The sequence below is a fragment of the Oryza brachyantha genome, chromosome 9 (assembly GCF_000231095.2).
Source record: "Oryza brachyantha chromosome 9, ObraRS2, whole genome shotgun sequence".
In the NCBI taxonomy this organism is placed as follows: Eukaryota; Viridiplantae; Streptophyta; class Magnoliopsida; order Poales; family Poaceae; genus Oryza; species Oryza brachyantha.
In genome coordinates this window covers 13613745-13630598 of record NC_023171.2, presented here as the reverse complement: position 1 = coordinate 13630598, position 16854 = coordinate 13613745, and the positions used below count along the sequence as shown (strand labels likewise).

At 42.2% G+C, this 16854-nt stretch overlaps 2 protein-coding genes across 2 annotated transcripts; one reads left to right on the top strand and one right to left on the bottom strand.

Moving 5' to 3' along the window:
* Positions 1-302: 302 nt before the first annotated feature.
* On the top strand, positions 303-2588 carry LOC102718949 (cytochrome P450 78A9-like). Its single transcript, XM_006660812.3, has 2 exons — positions 303-1453; positions 1532-2588. Exons 1-2 carry the CDS (start codon positions 431-433, stop codon positions 2147-2149), a joined length of 1641 nt encoding a protein of 546 aa, XP_006660875.2. The 5' UTR covers positions 303-430; the 3' UTR covers positions 2150-2588.
* A 7305-nt stretch (positions 2589-9893) lies between these two features.
* LOC102718673 (rab GTPase-activating protein 22-like) lies at positions 9894-15538 on the bottom strand. Its single transcript, XM_006660811.3, has 5 exons — positions 15208-15538; positions 13373-13508; positions 13162-13211; positions 12152-12205; positions 9894-11503 (listed from the first exon to the last, which is right to left on the bottom strand). The coding sequence occupies exons 1-5, from the start codon at positions 15468-15470 to the stop codon at positions 10267-10269; spliced, it is 1740 nt and encodes a 579-aa protein (XP_006660874.2). The 5' UTR covers positions 15471-15538; the 3' UTR covers positions 9894-10266.
* Between the last annotated feature and the right edge of the window lie 1316 nt (positions 15539-16854).

Here is a 16854-nt window from a genome sequence, read left to right as displayed (position 1 = left end):
TTTTGGCTAATCTTAAACTAAGGTGTGGTCATCATTTACCTGGTAGCCACCTCTTGTAATAATCTATGCTTTAGCTATTATAAAAATTTGGCAAAATTAACTATGAAAATTGCTATGCGTATGACTCAACCATCCGTCTTACGTATGACTCAATTGATCAACGGCTATTATATCACTCACTTCGTTCCTTTTGCCTATTATATATCGTCACATAGTTTCAGTCATACCCGGGCTGATTAACTATCAACTGAACAGGCATTGTGACCGTAGTCGTCTCGTCGTCCATGGTGCGTTGAGTTGTTTGCCGCCTTTTTCGCGCCTATAAAAAGCGCGCCCTCGCCCCACCCTTTGCCTGTCAAGCTGAAGGCCTGAACTGAAGCGTCGAGCAAATTAAACTAACGGAGACGCGCGGTCTGGTCAATACTGAGTCATGGCGACCCCGGAGGACACCGGCAGCTGGCTGCTCTACCTCTCGCTGGCGGCTAAATGCGGCGGGGACGGCCAGCCTCACCGGTTTGTTGGGTTTCTTGTTGTCTGCGCCGTCGCCGGCCTGCTTACCTGCCTGCTGCACTGGTCCTTCCCCGGAGGGCCGGCGTGGGGGAGGTGGTGGTGGACGCGGCGCCGGGGCTGTTGGGCCGCGGCGGCGTCAGTTCCTGGGCCGAGGGGGCTGCCGGTGATCGGCAGCATGTGGCTCATGACTGGGCTTGCCCACCGGAAGCTCGCCGCGGCGGCGGGGAGGCTGGGCGCGCGGCGACTCATGGCGTTCTCGCTCGGCGAGACGCCGGCGGTGGTGGCGGGGCACCCGGACGTGGCGAGGGAGATCCTGCACAGCCCGGCGTTCACCGACCGCCCCGTGAAGGAGTCGGCGTACGGGCTGCTGTTCCACCGCGCCATCGGGTTCGCGCCCCACGGCGGCTACTGGCGCGCGCTGCGCCGCGTGGCGTCCACGCACCTCTTCTCCCCGTGGCAGGTCGCGGCGTCGGCGCCCCAGCGCGCGGTGATCGCGCGCCAGATGGTCACCGCCATGAAGCAGCTGCAGCAGAGCGGCGCCTCCTCCGCCGCCGGCGTCGAGGTCCGCCGCGTCCTGCGCCGCGCGTCCCTGCACAACGTGATGTGGTCGGTGTTCGGCCGGCGGTACGAGCTGCAGCTGGACCCCGTCAAGGAGAGCGACGAGACCCGGGAGCTGGGAGCGCTCGTCGACGAAGGCTACGACCTGCTCGGCCTGCTCAACTGGTCGGACCACCTCCCGTGGCTCGCTCGCTTCGACCTGCAGGGCACCCGCGCCCGCTGCTCCCGCCTCGTCCCCCGCGTCAACCGCTTCGTCGGCCGCATCATCGACGAGCACCGCTCGGCTCCCCCCGCCGCCGCCGCCGCCGTAGACTTCACCGACGTCCTCCTCTCCCTGCAGGGCAGTGACAAGCTCGCCGACTCCGACATGGTTGCCGTTCTCTGGGTGCGTCACACCGAACCCAACCTCTCGCTCTCATCGCCGGCGACCTCTGACTGACTCACTTTTTTGTTGTTGTTGCAGGAAATGGTGTTTCGCGGGACGGACACGGTGGCCGTGCTGATCGAGTGGGTGCTAGCCCGGCTCGTGCTGCACCAGGACGTGCAGGCCCGGGTGCACGACGAGCTGAACCGCGTGGTTGGGCTCGACCGGGTCGTGACCGAGTCCGACTCGGCCTCGCTCGTCTACCTCCACGCTGTCATCAAGGAGGTGCTAAGGCTGCACCCACCGGGCCCACTCCTCTCGTGGGCCCGTCTGGCCACGTCAGACATACATGTGGACGGGTTCCTCGTCCCCGCTGGCACCATCGCCATGGTGAACATGTGGGCCATAACGCATGACCCCGACGTGTGGCCCGAGCCGATGGAGTTTCGACCGGAGCGGTTCCTCGATGACACAAGTTTCCAAGTAATGGGCTCAGATCTCAGGCTCGCGCCGTTTGGGTCGGGTCGCCGAAGCTGCCCTGGGAAGAGCCTAGCCATGGCCACCGTGGCATTTTGGCTCGCCACGCTGCTGCACGAGTTCACTCTCCTCCCCTCGCCCGACCCAGCACGTGGCGTCAACCTGTCTGAGGTGCTAAGGCTGTCCTGTGAGATGGCCGTCCCGCTGGCGGTGACAGCACAGGCTCGACGCGTGGCGTAATAACATGTCCATATCCAACGATGGGTCTAGGGGGCTTACATACTAGATCCTTATGAAAAACAGAGGAGATGCATAACAGTGGAGATGGAAGAGAAAAGAATATGTGGACGAAGAAAAAGAGGAGGATTATAGGAAGAAGAAGGTGACCTTCGGATTCTAGATTCACCCATGCACATGGCTAAGACCAGTACTTGGTAGCAGTACCTAGTGCCTTGTAGCATATTTTTTTTTCTTTACTTAAGAGATGCTGCTGCTGCTACTACAAATATAGGTTGTAAAGTGCTGATGCTTTTTGGACGCCTGGTCAGCCTGCACCGGCACAACACAAAAGGCCACAAGGGTATACAAATATATGCGCTGGCGAATGAGGTGACTGAGTGTGATATTTTGGTTTGTACTGCTGTTTTGGCTAAATATTACCCTCGGCTTGCTCTGTAAATTAGTCACAATGGTATGGAAAATGGACATTGTACATCTATTTCACTTCTCTAAGACTCAAATTAATGTCTCCATTTCCTTTGCAATACTAAGCTGAATTGCATTAGCCTCCTTAACTCGATTTTGCTCACACTGGATTGAGAACAATCCCTGACGAAATATCCCAACAACAAAGTTCAGAGTTAAACAGAAGCATTAACCTCTCATGATCAAACAAGCTGATAAATGACTCTACACGAGTAACATGGCTAGATCCAAAGCATATCCTGAAGACCTGAACACTAGATTTTATTCCTTCTGGGTTCAGATTGAACTGAGCTCTGAATTTATCGCCAGCTTCGTTTTCTGAGGATTGCTTCCGCTTGGGTTCTTGTCAGATAGCAGGGGTTATCTTTTGGGCGTTGAAGGGAAAAAAACAAACAATATATTTGCAAACGAAAAATAATTTATGAATAAAAAGTTTTATATACCTGTTCTTAGCGTTTCAAAAGCTAAGGCTAAAAAATGAACTACGATAAAAAAAACTTCACAAATAAACTATAAATTTAATGTTAAAAGTTTAAATTTTGAGCACCCGGCTTCTTGTAACCGCGCTACTTGCCATGATTCCGAGGACAACAACTCGGCAACCATTCCTACCCAAGCGTGTGCCTCTCTTATCCCCTTCACTGCACTGCCGAAAGTTGCCAAGGCTCCGAATGCGTCGCTTTAGTTCTCTTCGCAGCACAAGTTGAGCGCTATGCTACAAATCTGAACCGGGCGAAAAGATTGTTCCAAGGTGAGCGAATCTGACGCGTGATGTTTAATTTTCAGTAGAATGTTCAGTTTAAGTCGGCAGAAACATATCAGTATATCACTGTCCTGCCTCATTGTTTGGTTTCTTTTCAGGATAAACGAGCTGATCTAATTGCCGCGATATTGCAGTCTGTCCTTAATCCTTAAATGTAGCAGTCAGTTTGACTACCTGTTGTGGCTGACAGGTGGGTCGCAGCAGCCAAATCTTGCACAGGAACAGACAAGATCATGTCAAGCATATGTTTTTTTTTTCTTTCTATTCAGTTAGCTAAAATTGTTGCAACCAATTACTACAAGTCAGTTTACTTTTCACTTCATGCATTAGACATGCTCCTAGTAGTTTATCACCAAGACAGGAGGCACTATTGGTAGGAAAATCACATGACAAGTACAGCATATTATTGATGAAAAGCACCTAGGGCATGCTCATGATTCTTTAACAACTCTGATTAGAGGGTTTCAGCAAGTGTATCCTGTGTACGCACAGAGCTTCTGAGTGGGTCACAAACCTATAATTCTGGAAAAGGATAAGTCAAGCTTTTAGTACAGAGATTAAACTGAACGAACCATCATACTGCAGCAATTTTGCTATTGTCAGACGATCTGTGTCGCCTTGTCGTATCTCGGTTCAAATTTGTGGTCAGACTGGACAGTATGCAGTTGGACAGTTTCACTGTAGTCTCTAACGACTCCAGATTGATATATGCAGGCCCTAGATAAAGAGCAGGTAAAGCTGGCTATAAACATATTTTAAAGAGAAAAAAAAGAAGAGAGAACATGGGACTACTAATTTATAGCTAGCTACAGCACATGCTTTAAGACGCATACTGTGTATGACATATATGACCATGTATTAATGTTTTGTAGGTAACTATTGTATGAGTTGACTATTAAATTGACTATAGATGAATTAGAACTACTAGTTGGCTATATGATTGAACTTGCTCTAAGCTACACAACTTGCATATCATCATCAGTATGCAGTTGTTTCGATTTGGTGAAATTATACCTCGCACACATGAAGATCGAAGAACATGGCTTTACAGTAAAGGATATAACTTTAGCCTCATCTTTTCGCTTCTGCTTATGATTATAAGTTAAAATTTAAATTTTTAATCTTAAATTTGAAGTAGATTTTAGGATTTTTCATCGTAGTTTATTTTTCAGTCTTGATTTTTAGATAGTTAAGAACACATATATAATTTTTTTTATGATTTGTAAAAATGCAATCACCCCTTAGACTTTTTATGAAAAAAAAACCATATAGTTCAACTATCAGGAAAAAAGTTATGCATGAAGAGAAAGCTGTGTAATCACGTTCGAATAGCCAGTACAAATACTTCAGAACAACAAATGGGATTATGCTTCTCCAGCTAACGTTTATCTGAACAAAGGTCAAGGAACGTTAATAAAAAGCTACTAGGAAAAACTCTGAAGAAGATGGTCGAGAAGTGACTGAAATGATGGAACACCAACGTAAGGCAACATGGGAGAGATGGCTGATGGCCAACATATGCAACTGTGTCAGATCGTCCTCGGCACAGCGACTGAAAAAGGAGATCCAAACGCTCGGAAGCTGTTGCTATCGCTAGGTCTCGAGGTTCATGTCGAGCTATCGACACACACTTTCCTGTACTATGTTCAGTGCATGCAGTACTCTCGCCACTGAAAAATGCAGTACAGCTCAAAACAGTTGTGTTCTTTTAAAACTGAAACTCACTGGTGTAAATTGGTCACTGACCAACTTCAATTTTCAGATGTTTTTAAGTTTTTGCAAAGCTAAATTTTCACCCGTGCAACCAACTAGTATGTGCAAGATTAGCAGTAGAAATTCAGTGGTTTTTTTTGGGGGGGTTTTCTATCCTGTATAAAATCAGTCATTATTTCAGTTGAGAAAGCATTGTCGACAAGCCTATCCATTTGGAGCTTGGACACTATCACACTAGTACTCTATCAAGTCTCATATGCATCATTCTGACAGTGTAGTGGACTGAGGTCAGCTGCACCGCCAGGACTCGGGAGTTTGTTTGGGACGCAGAAAGTTCATAGGAGTTAACAGAAACTCCACAGTAATCAAGATTCCGTCTGAAATGCAGGAGGTCTCACAACAACTTAGCAGAACTATTAAAATTCTGTATTGCAATCCAAACAGGGTCCAGATATATTTCATATCTCCCAATTCCATTATCTAAAAACAATACAGTTCATGTCTCCAATGCAGGTGTGATACTTGAAACCCTTTGATCATCAGAAGAGATATTTTTCGGTGACGCGTCAGCTCAACGAATGGGGCTAGAGCCCTATCTCATACGATCGAGCATGCAGTACCATGTTTCCACTCGGAATATATGTTGATGCATGGTGGAAACAGACAGAGAATCGAACCCAAATCTGCATATGTTGGATATGCTTTCACAACTCTACTAAAGCTTCAGCTAGCTAGTTCCTACTGCACATGCACTGTGTGCACTGGCATGGCACAGGGGTGATGCACACAAAAAGGGTTTCTAAATTGCATGATCTCAAATGACATCTCCGATCTCTCTGTCCCCAACTACAATTGCAGCTAGCTCGATCAAAATGCAGTCCCAGATAACCCAATCCCAACGTGCATGGAAGCTGATAGATCATCGACCAGGCCGGGTAGCCAGTGGCGCATAGGGGCGTATAGGGTAGCCACCGTCGTGCCAGTTGAAGCAATGATAGATCTCAGCAAAGATGAGCCCTCAAGATACGATCAATCTGACACTGCATGCCAATCCATCCAACAGATCATCATCCATCAGAAATCTGACAAAACGATATATGCCACTGTATCATCTGAAACCGATCGAGCCTCTGATTTGAACGATCCAGCCCTGCTGCAAATTGCAGGAGGCGGTGATCGAATCACTCATCATCTCCACCATGCATGTGTCTGTCTGTCTAGCTCGCTCGATCGACATGCAGATGCAGGCAGGCAGCAGCAACTTGCACACAGTATGAAGAGATCGAGAACGATAGCAACGGCAGCTAGCATTTGCATCGATCGATCGATCGATCATCCATCAGGCTGGCTGAGTTGGGAGAGTTGATGAGGGTTCCCTGTCATACAGATACAGTTCACCTGCAGGGAGGCCGGACGCACGGTGGCCCTGCCGGCTGTCTGTCTGTCCGGCCATCGCCGTCGTGGGAGCTAGCTCCATGCGCACGGACGAGCTTAACTCCTAGCTCTCCTAGCTAAGCTAAGGTAGCTCATCTCGACGTCGAGTTGAGCTGATCAGTTGACGCATGAAAAATCTAGCTAGCTGGCTAGTTACCACGAGATATTTCAGCTAGTGGAGCTTAGATCGATGGTCATGGCCAGTGCTGGCTGACTCGACTGTGTCGATCGCCTCTAAGCTAGCTTCATGAGCCGACATTTGACGATGGAAGCAAGTGCTTAACTAATCTATCCTAAAATATAGTTGCATTTGGAAGGGTCTGTCTAATGATTAAATGTTTGAAAATTTTAATTTCATCAATCAAATCCGGTCACTGCTGTTGGATGATAATCTGAAGGCGTGCATGCAAGTCAAAAAGCATATATATGCCCTCCCTAGCCCTCCATGCATTGCGTGCGTGTTTGACAGAAAAAAAATTCAAATGTTAGATCAATAACAAAAGTGCTTTTGGGTTAGTGCTAATTCAAACATTCTAAAATTTTGACTATTAATAAAAAATAAAAAAGGCCTTAAGAACGACGGTAGTAGTTATAAATATTATTAGTCAAGTGACATCTCGAAGATTTGAAGTTGGTTATATTTCTTAACAAGATTGATGGGGACTGCATTAAGAAGAAACCGCTCGGTAAACTCGCTCAAGTTCAAAACGATTTAACCAAAAATATATTATTTGGTAAATTTTGTTCAAAATTTATTTTATTAATAATGGTTGGTTATCATGGTTCTCGATGATATTGACATCTAGAAGGTAATCCTTTTCTCTTTGATATTGTAAGCTTGCTTCCAAAGCAATCAGCGGTCGAGTTCTTGACAATGCGCACTACTATGCATGTATTTTTCAATATTTTTTATCTTTTTATTTACATTATAATCTTAAATAACTAGTTTATTAAAAAGTAAACCACCTGGTTACCCCTACATGTCATTGAGATATATACCAATGATATATCTCTAAACGTTTGAAAATTTTCCTATAAAAAAGTACTCCATAAAGCTCTGTGTCGATCGGACTGCTAATAAACAAAATCGCAAAAGATAAAACCTAACATTTGAAAGTTAGAAAATGAATCCGACAACAAAGCTATGCCCTACGGCAACTTGTGGCTGCTCCAACATGGAGAGCTTTTTTTTTTTTTTAATCTTAGACAGGCATGATCAGTCACATCCAAGAATGCTTCATCGTACGAATTAATGTGTTGCTCGTCCTGTCACTCTAGGTACAAATGTACAATCCAACGTGCGGCTGAAAGAAGACAACCGAAACATGTATAGAACTCGTGGAGGATCCATCATAAATCAGTAGACTTTTAGGAGAAAGCTGCCGGCTTTTATTTTTCTCTCTCCACTAGTAGAGCGAGATTGAGGTTTTTGGTTGTTATCAAAGTCTTGAAAAGTCATTTATAAGTTATAATAACCATTAAGGATCCACTTGAATCAAATGACTTAAATCATATAGAGACAATTTCTTATGTGCCAATGAGTTTTATCCCATTTCTTTCTATATCTATGAATTATATTTCATCCTTTATGATCCTTGAGTTTTACATATTCCCTTAGTTTACTGTTAGATTCTTTTAAAATGATTATACCGCCCCTCTATCGCAACTATGTGCGATATATATAAAAAATACAAGAGTAATTTTACAGTCCAACAAAAAGTAACAAAAAATATCTCGAGGTATCGGTATCTCGCGGTACCAAATCGTTCCTGATCGTTGGATCTAACAACACACATCCTACTCAGCTAGATACAATAGTGAGAAATAATTTGGCACCTGTACCTCGAGGTACTTTTTGTTGGACCAGAGCAAATCTCAAAATACAATGTGTAAAAATTATTTTATAATAAAATCAAACAACACAAAATTATTTGATGCCAACTATGAAAAATAAAATTTTATTTTCAACCATGTTTTTAAAAATGATTAAACCCATACAAGATTTTTCCCCCGAAAAACTGAATACCAAAGTTATTTTTATTTGGGTTTAAATCTGGCTAAGAATTCTATCCGAAATTAATTTTTTTATATTTTAATTGAACTTCTCAAATTTACGGTCAAATAATTCAAACCCTTTTCTGGTTTGCAAATGAATCTATTATTCACGTTGAGAATCATATTTTTTTCTTAGTAAGCTAGCAAACAAGTATTGAAGAGGGGTAATATAGTCATTTGGAAAAATATAATAATTAAATAATGGTTAGATCACATTATATGTAGAGAAGGGTTCAAAATGAAAACTCCGAGGTATATAAAGTATAAGGGCAAATTCAGGGAAAACTCATAGGTGCGTAAGGAATTATCTCAATTAGATACTACATCCATCTCTAAGTAAATGCACTATTCTAATTCAATTAAATCCCACAACAAGTACACAATTCTAGTTAAGTTGAATTAAAATAGTGTACATAAGAAATTATTTTTTCACTATTCCAATCGAAAGTGTAAAAAAAATCTATCGTTGGTTCATCTTAGACATATTTTTTTGTATAATCTTGTAGTAATTTCTTACATAGAATGTTTCAATCCAAATTCAAAAAAATTAATAAACTTCTACTACAAACTTTTAAAACTATACTCAAAATCTGAAACTTTCAATTGATCCTATAAAACTTTCAACCATCCTGTGTGTAGGAGTCAAGGGAGTCCGACTCTTAACACCGACACATTCGATTTATTTGGTCAACACGCATGTGTGTAGTAAGAGCCCCTATGAATCTACGGAGTATGGGTTCTATAGGCTTAAGAAATCAAGAATAGGTATGCTCGATGGCCACAATTTGAAATCAAGAATTTCTCAAAAATATAGATGGAGCAGATTTAATCATCGCGGGAATGGGAAATTCTAAAGCTCAAAACATGTTTGAAGTTGATTTTCTAATATGAATGTCTAATTTGTGAATGGGAGTGGAACAATTGCAGATTTTGGGTAAATAGCATGTATTTTCTAATAGAAAGGTGATCAAGATAAATTTAACAAGCAGGTGTATTTTTTTAGATAATGGTATAAAGCACCCTTCCTCAGTATCCATGGATGCACATACATGATCACTAACAGATGATTTAGGTAGGCTGCTAAAAGATTAAGATGAACAACCATTATCTTCAAAGAAAAACTATGGTCCAACGTTTTTTTCTTTGAAGCAGGTTTCTAGCCATTATCTTAAAAGAATTACAAGGCTCTCTTGCAACCAGGCTACTGTTCTACTCACAATTGGTACAGTGAATTAATCTTAACTTAAGGCTGTTGCATTTTGAAGCCAATGGTTTAGAAAAGAAGGGATTTGACATGAAACGATTAATTTCCACATAAAAAAGAAGCTTTTCCCACATCCCAAACAAAGCCTAAATCATTGGAGGAAATAATATGACAGACCATACACAGATATACTTTTCAATGAAAAATCTGTCCGTGCCTATAACAGGTTAAACAATGTAGTCTGCAGAGCCTCAGTGACATCAAGCAATGTTCCTGATTTTCGTATGTAAGGACACTCAAGAGTCCTCGCTCTTTTTAAGTTACAACAATCTCTATACTTAGAAGTGGGTTCTAATGTTCTATGCCGGTACGAACTACTGGGAACATAACACTTCCAGCAAGCAGCAAAGAAACCCCCCCCAAAAAAATGTCGAGGTCAATGTTTGTTCTACCGCAAGAACAAAGAGAAATGCATCCCTGAGATCAGATTTTGTCGTGGAAGTTAACAACCAGGTCGTGTGCATCGTCCAGTAGCCTCCAGACATCCAGTTGCCCAGCCATGCTATTGCATTCTCGCAGTATCTCATCCATGCTACTATACTTCTCAATGATCAGCTTCCTCCTCTGGAGGACACAGGCTGCAATGGCATAAAGCAATAGGTCATCGGTTGGCGGGGCGCGCAACCTTATCTTTGCCCAGGTGGATCTCCCAATACCAGCGCGAATCGCCGCCTGATCAGCCCACATAACCTCCCAGAGGCATACGGTCTGCTCAAAAGTGAGCTCCCTCCTGAAGAGAACCACTACCATTCTGTACACAAAGAAGCAGTCCTCAGCTTGCAACTTCTGCAGGTGCTTGTATAGGTGCGAATCTTTTCGCTTGATAATCTGAGAGACGATCTTCAATTGCCCTCTTATTCCAACCTCATCAAGCCTGAAGTTGTGCCTAGCTTTCCTCATGAAACCCACAAAGCACCAAAATGCTTCATCGTCCTCCTCCATCACTGCAATTATTGGAGATAGAAGATCACTCATACCTTGACAATAACCAATTTCTGGATCATAAACCGCATATGCTTCAAGAAGCCCCACTAACCGAGCAGCGTGATAAATCATACAGGGATCTAAATGGTCATAATCTCTTAAACCGACAGATTCTGCACACTGCAATGCTCTCTCTTTCGATATTTCAGCCTGATTGCGAGAGAACAAAATCCATTCTGTGTTTGCCCGGATAGCATCCAATCTTATAATGCGCTGCCACATGGAAAAATCCTCTGAAGTTTTGCTAGACTTAAAAAAGTCTGCCTTGAATGAAGTAATCCTGGTAAACTTAGGATCTGGATCACAATTTTCCTCACCAGACATAGATATCCTTCCAGGATCATCATCATCAGATGATTCAGAATCAGAAGATTCTGACTCTGCTATGCAAGGATCTAAACAATTTAATTCAACCGTGTCTTCTTCCATACATTCTATAGCAGCACACATTGAGTTATCTGGTTGTTCAGGTTCTCTGTTTTCAGGCTTCAGTTCCTCGAGTGACACAGAAGCCCTTGCAACATTGACATCTTCGCAACAAGGTGATTCTGATCCTTCAGCACTGCACCCTATACCAGAACACTCCTCGTTATTTTCATTTATTACTTTCAACCCATTTCCCTTGTAGCAATTCAGAATTTGCTGGCACTGTCGCCTCAGCTTTTCGTACTCTTTCCTGAAACCAAACCCATGTCAATCACAAATTTGTATCAGATTAGAAACAATATTAATCACATTTATACATCAGTCTCATTTTCTTAAGGCAGTTGCAACTTAACAATATAGACCTTCTGAAGCGACCAGGGGATCTTTTTCTGCTATGTTACATCTTAATGTTTGGATTATGAGTCACGGTATGGTGCTCCTACTGGTAGTAGAAATGAATCTAAAACATTGATCTAATTTTATCGGAGGGTTCATATCTATTTCTACTACCACCCCCCTTCATGCTAGTAGAAACATTGAGGGGCATAATGATCCAAAAAAAATAATGGGACAGAGTGGTAAAATTACATACTCCCCCCTACAAAAGGATGTATCGTTAAGTATGTGCTAGGCTGCGATATGACCTGATGAATGGATAAAAACCTCTTACAAAGAATTGATAAAATCCTAAATACCAACATTATCTCTAATCACTGATATGTCCTTATAAACTAAGGGTCCAGATCTATTCTACTGGTAGTATAATACTACTAGTAGAGAGTATCGTAGTGTTTCTCTTGGATTATTAGTGTTGCTGGATGAAACACAGTACATTGAGCAAAATGCTATTCAACTCTACTTAAAATTAACCAGCCTTTCAGAGTAATGAATATGTTACCTTTTCTTGATCTTGATGGTATTCCTTTCCTCTTCGGAGCTATTTAATTCATATCTGCACATAGGAATTGACAAGGTCAACCCCTCTTGGTTTGAAGACACAGCATATTAAACACACCCACCAAAATAAAATTAGCAAAATTACTATGAACTATGAAGATAATCCCCCTGTTCCACATTATAAGACTTTTTAGTCTTGCCTAGATTTATATGAATGCTAATGAGCATAGACAAAACATATACATTAATCCATGGATAAATCTAAACAAGGCTAAGAAGTTTTATAATATGGAATGGAAGGAGTATCAATTATTCTGTTCCATATTATAAGACTTTATGGGTTTACTTAGATTCATCCAGATATCAATGTGTATGTTTTGTATATGTACATAGATTCATTAGTACATAAATGAATCTAGGTAAGACCAGAAAGTCTTATGATACGGAACGGAGAGAATACTATATTGTCATGAACTATCTCAACCCATTGAAAATCCTGAACCTTTTCTTTACGAGAAACAGTAAGGACAAGGATGGACCATACTGAAACATGCAAACCAACATAAGATTAGTGTATGACTCAGAGCCCAGCCATACAACCACAATAAAATGCCCAAAACATATCTGGTTTCATTTACCAAATAGCTGCTATGGTAAGTCTTTGTGTATGTACTACCTCTGGTCTTTTTTACTTGTCTTTTTGTGACAGTTTCCAATGCACATTTTCATTACTTTTACTAACTATGTGTTCATAAAAGCTACTATCAAAAATATAACTGTATGAAAGTGCTTTCATGACAAATTTATCAATATCATTTTCTCATGTCAAATCCTACTATTTTTGCATTAATTAACCACTTAAGGTATCAAGGTCTGACTGCACACATTGTCGCATTCTAGGACATCTATTTGAGAATGGATGTAGTAACTGCAACCCCAAACTTAGTCATAGATATGAAAACTTACATATTACTTATGCATAGTAAAAAAAATAAAAAATAAAACACTCACACTCCAAGTAGGAAGGGCCAAACTTCAGCTCTGATTCCTGGTTCAATGCCCTGGCACAACAGAAAATGGTCAGTAGGCTTAATTAGATTGTAAGATGCAGAACATGTTCCTCACAAATATATATGCCTAAATATTTAAACAAACAAAACAATAGGCAAGTATACCTACATACACATGCTGGATATCTATGCCAATGAATAATCATGCTTACCCCACTGCGAACTTTCTTCAGAAACTTCTTTCCTCCATCACGAAGCTTCCCATTAGCAGAAAACAGACCTTCCCATTGTTGACGAGAAAGTACTCGTTTTCTTTTCCTTCGAGACCAAGGAGACTTAATTCCACCCCTGGAAGAGGATTAGAGAGTAATTTTTAGAAAATGGAGCAACCAGAAAGATTTGGGTTAATAAAAGATACAGCTACGTACCAACACACACAATAAATATAAGCCCAGCATATGTGGTGTCATGATGTACTTCACATATCATTTGAGTGCATAAGAAAAGATTGAATATTACATGCATGAGAGAACAAGCTCATATAAAAGACATACAAAAGTTATTGATTAGTTTACAAAAATACAGAAAAACTTCCTCCTAATTATTGTTTCAAAACACTATTAAGGCCATAAATTTGCAGTGTCAAAGACACATTCGCTATCCACTGTATGAGCCGATTATAATCAAGCATTTATGTTCTACCATATTCTAAACTAACCATATATAGATGAATAATACATAAATTGATCAAGAGGCATAAACCAGATGATACTATTCAATCTGTGGATGAAATGTGGTTCCTAGCACAATGTTAGGACTTAGGATAAATTTGATGGTATTTTCCAAGCCAGTAACCTTTGTGACAGTATTGAGCAAGATGGTAACATATGGATTCAAGTTCAAGGAAAGAATCTGCAGTGATAAGGTGTCACCAATGCCTCGCAATTGACTTCAATTTGTCAGTGAATATCTTAGACTGAAAATTGGAGCAGGCATTTTCTAAGAAAGTGACCATATAAGAAACGATTTTCTAGGAATGATTCACAGCTATGTGATGCCATGAAAAGCAAGAATTATCATGAAAATGCAGTCTATAACTCTATATATCAGTGCAACAAATAGGCTGAAAGGAAATAAGAGGTACAATGCCAAAGTTTGTAGTATCAATGGAGCATGTGCAACTCATAGAAAAATTGGAAGAGTCTCATCTCAAAAGTTTTATGATCTACAATGATATATAACTTCAGATGAAAATGATAGTATATTATAACTTCAGATGAGTAAACTTTATGTAACATTCACAGTGTGACTGCTTCAGTCCCAAGCCAATATAAAGCATAACACACCTGCTATTATTCTTAGAAACTACATTTGCTACCTTAGGAAACAAGGGTCACCTAAGGATCCTAAATACCATGTCATCTAAAATCAAGAAACAATAACAGTAATAACATAAAGAATATAATTCAAGATAGTAGCAAGCTGCCCCTTGTTCAAACCACCAACAGCATCACAGCATGGACATGTCCTGAGGCAATTGTGCAAGCCACATTGAACACTAAAATTGTCACTGAACTAGGAATTTGGGACACAAGCTTATCAGACCCGAAGCTAGCTACTTCACCCCCAAAAAAAGAGGAACGGAAACCAGTCTGCAAACATAATCTGCGATGTGTCTGAATCAACAAACCAAAATTTCCTTACTATCATGTCAAACACGCAATCCATTCACACTGCAGAATCCGGTATCCTCAGTTTGGATTGCAGGCCGCAACCTTTGTGAATAAGGCAGGAATCGCTATCGCACACCATAAGACAAGCTGTCACTAACGTTTTACTGCACTCTAAGCTAAAATGGATGGCACAAAAACCATAACTTGAGCACCTATGCAGCCTCCAGACCACCAATTAGATCAGAATAAGTTAGCGTAGACTCCACAGCATCAGATCAAAAGTTCCCATAAGGAAAGTGCTACAGTATGTCAGAACTTGAAACAAGGAGGCATTTTTTTACTCCTCCTTTCCCCAATCCGGAGGAGAAACCCACCGATCCGAGTGCGGCGAGGATGGGGCGGGAGCGGGCGAGGACGACCACGAGGCGGCAACCGCCGAGGCAGGAACCAGGGCCACGGAGCTCCCCGCCGCCGCCGCCGAGGAAGATGAAGCCGAAGCCGACGACGACGACGCTGCGGCGACGAGCAGCGACCGGAGGTGGATCCACGACGAGGACGGCGGCGAGGACGCGGCCGTCGGCGAAGAGGACGACGACGACGGAGAGGACGAGGTGCTGGATCGCCGCAGCGCCTTCATGTCCCCCCTCCCTCCCTCTCCCCCTCCCTCCCTCTCTCTCTCTCTCTCTCTCTCTCTCTCCCACCAAACTCCCCCACAGCCCAACCACCGTCCCCCCGCCCCCTCCCTCCCCGCCACTACCAGCGCCACCACTCCCCTTCCCCCCACCACTCCATCCTCTCCTCCAGTCCTCCTCCTCCACCACCGCCTCCTCTCCGCCGCCGGCGAACGCCGAGCTAGTAGGGCGCCGGTTAAAAATTCGGTTTTTTTTTTCTCTCTTCTTGGCTAAAACTCGTTTCTTTAAGCCCGTAGCGAAGAGGAGACGAAGAGAGAGAGAGAAAAGAGGCCGCATGTGACGCCAATAAAAGCCACAGTAGAGAGAGAAGTGGGTGGGTGCCGTGCGCGTTTAAACGGGTCTTGTGTACTCCGACCCGCCATGTGGGTCCCACCGACCGTTCCCTCTGTGGGGGCCCAGGTGCCTGCGACCGAACCTGACGGTGGGGCCCACTCGTGGATCTATTCATATCCGTTTGAAACTTTGTAGTTCGAAGTATATCTCCGTTTCGTAACAAATGTTTGACTTTTTTACTTATAATGTTTGATTATTTGTCTTATTTAAAAATAATAAAAATATTATTTATTTTGTTTGTGACTTACTTTATTATCAAAAGAAATTTAAGCACGACTTGTTATTTTTTTATTTGTACTAAATTTTTGAATAAGACGAATCATCAAACGTTGTAAAAAATAAGTCAAACATTATGAAACGGATGTAGTATTTCGGTAGGAATGGGAATCCTATTTCTTGGATTTGAATTCATTAGGGTTTAAAAAAAAGAACTCTGTAATATGTGTGAGAAACATGAAATCAAAGGATTAGTATATTTTAAACGATGATGAGGAACTGTTATACATTTTTTTTCAGGAGAAGAAAAATCTAGAAGTTTGGTAAATGCATTCATTAAAATCGAAAATCCATGCAACATTCCTACAACTTTTTTTGCATTTTTTTGTTTTTCTAAATATGTAGCTTAGCTTGGAAGGACAAAGGAACCTGGGTTGGTTGACCTGAAGATTTGTTCATACTTTAATTGCTCGTGTATTTTCTTAATTTTCTTTGCATTGCCTCCCGTGCAGAGACTGAGTTGAGTGTATTTTAACTCAACTCGCAGCGTTTAAATACGAGATGTGGTAGACCGCTGGAGCACTATTTAGCGGTCTAAATGGAGCATTTTTGGCTAAAAAAAGTAGTGTTCTTGCAATTTGCTGGATTTTAGAGTGGACCAAATCCACACGATTCTATCCAGGAGAGGAAGCTTACGAAAATCCCAACCACTAATTAACTTTTTCCTAACCTAATCCTGCACTGATCTCATGTAGGTCAATGCGCGTGTGAACTATAATA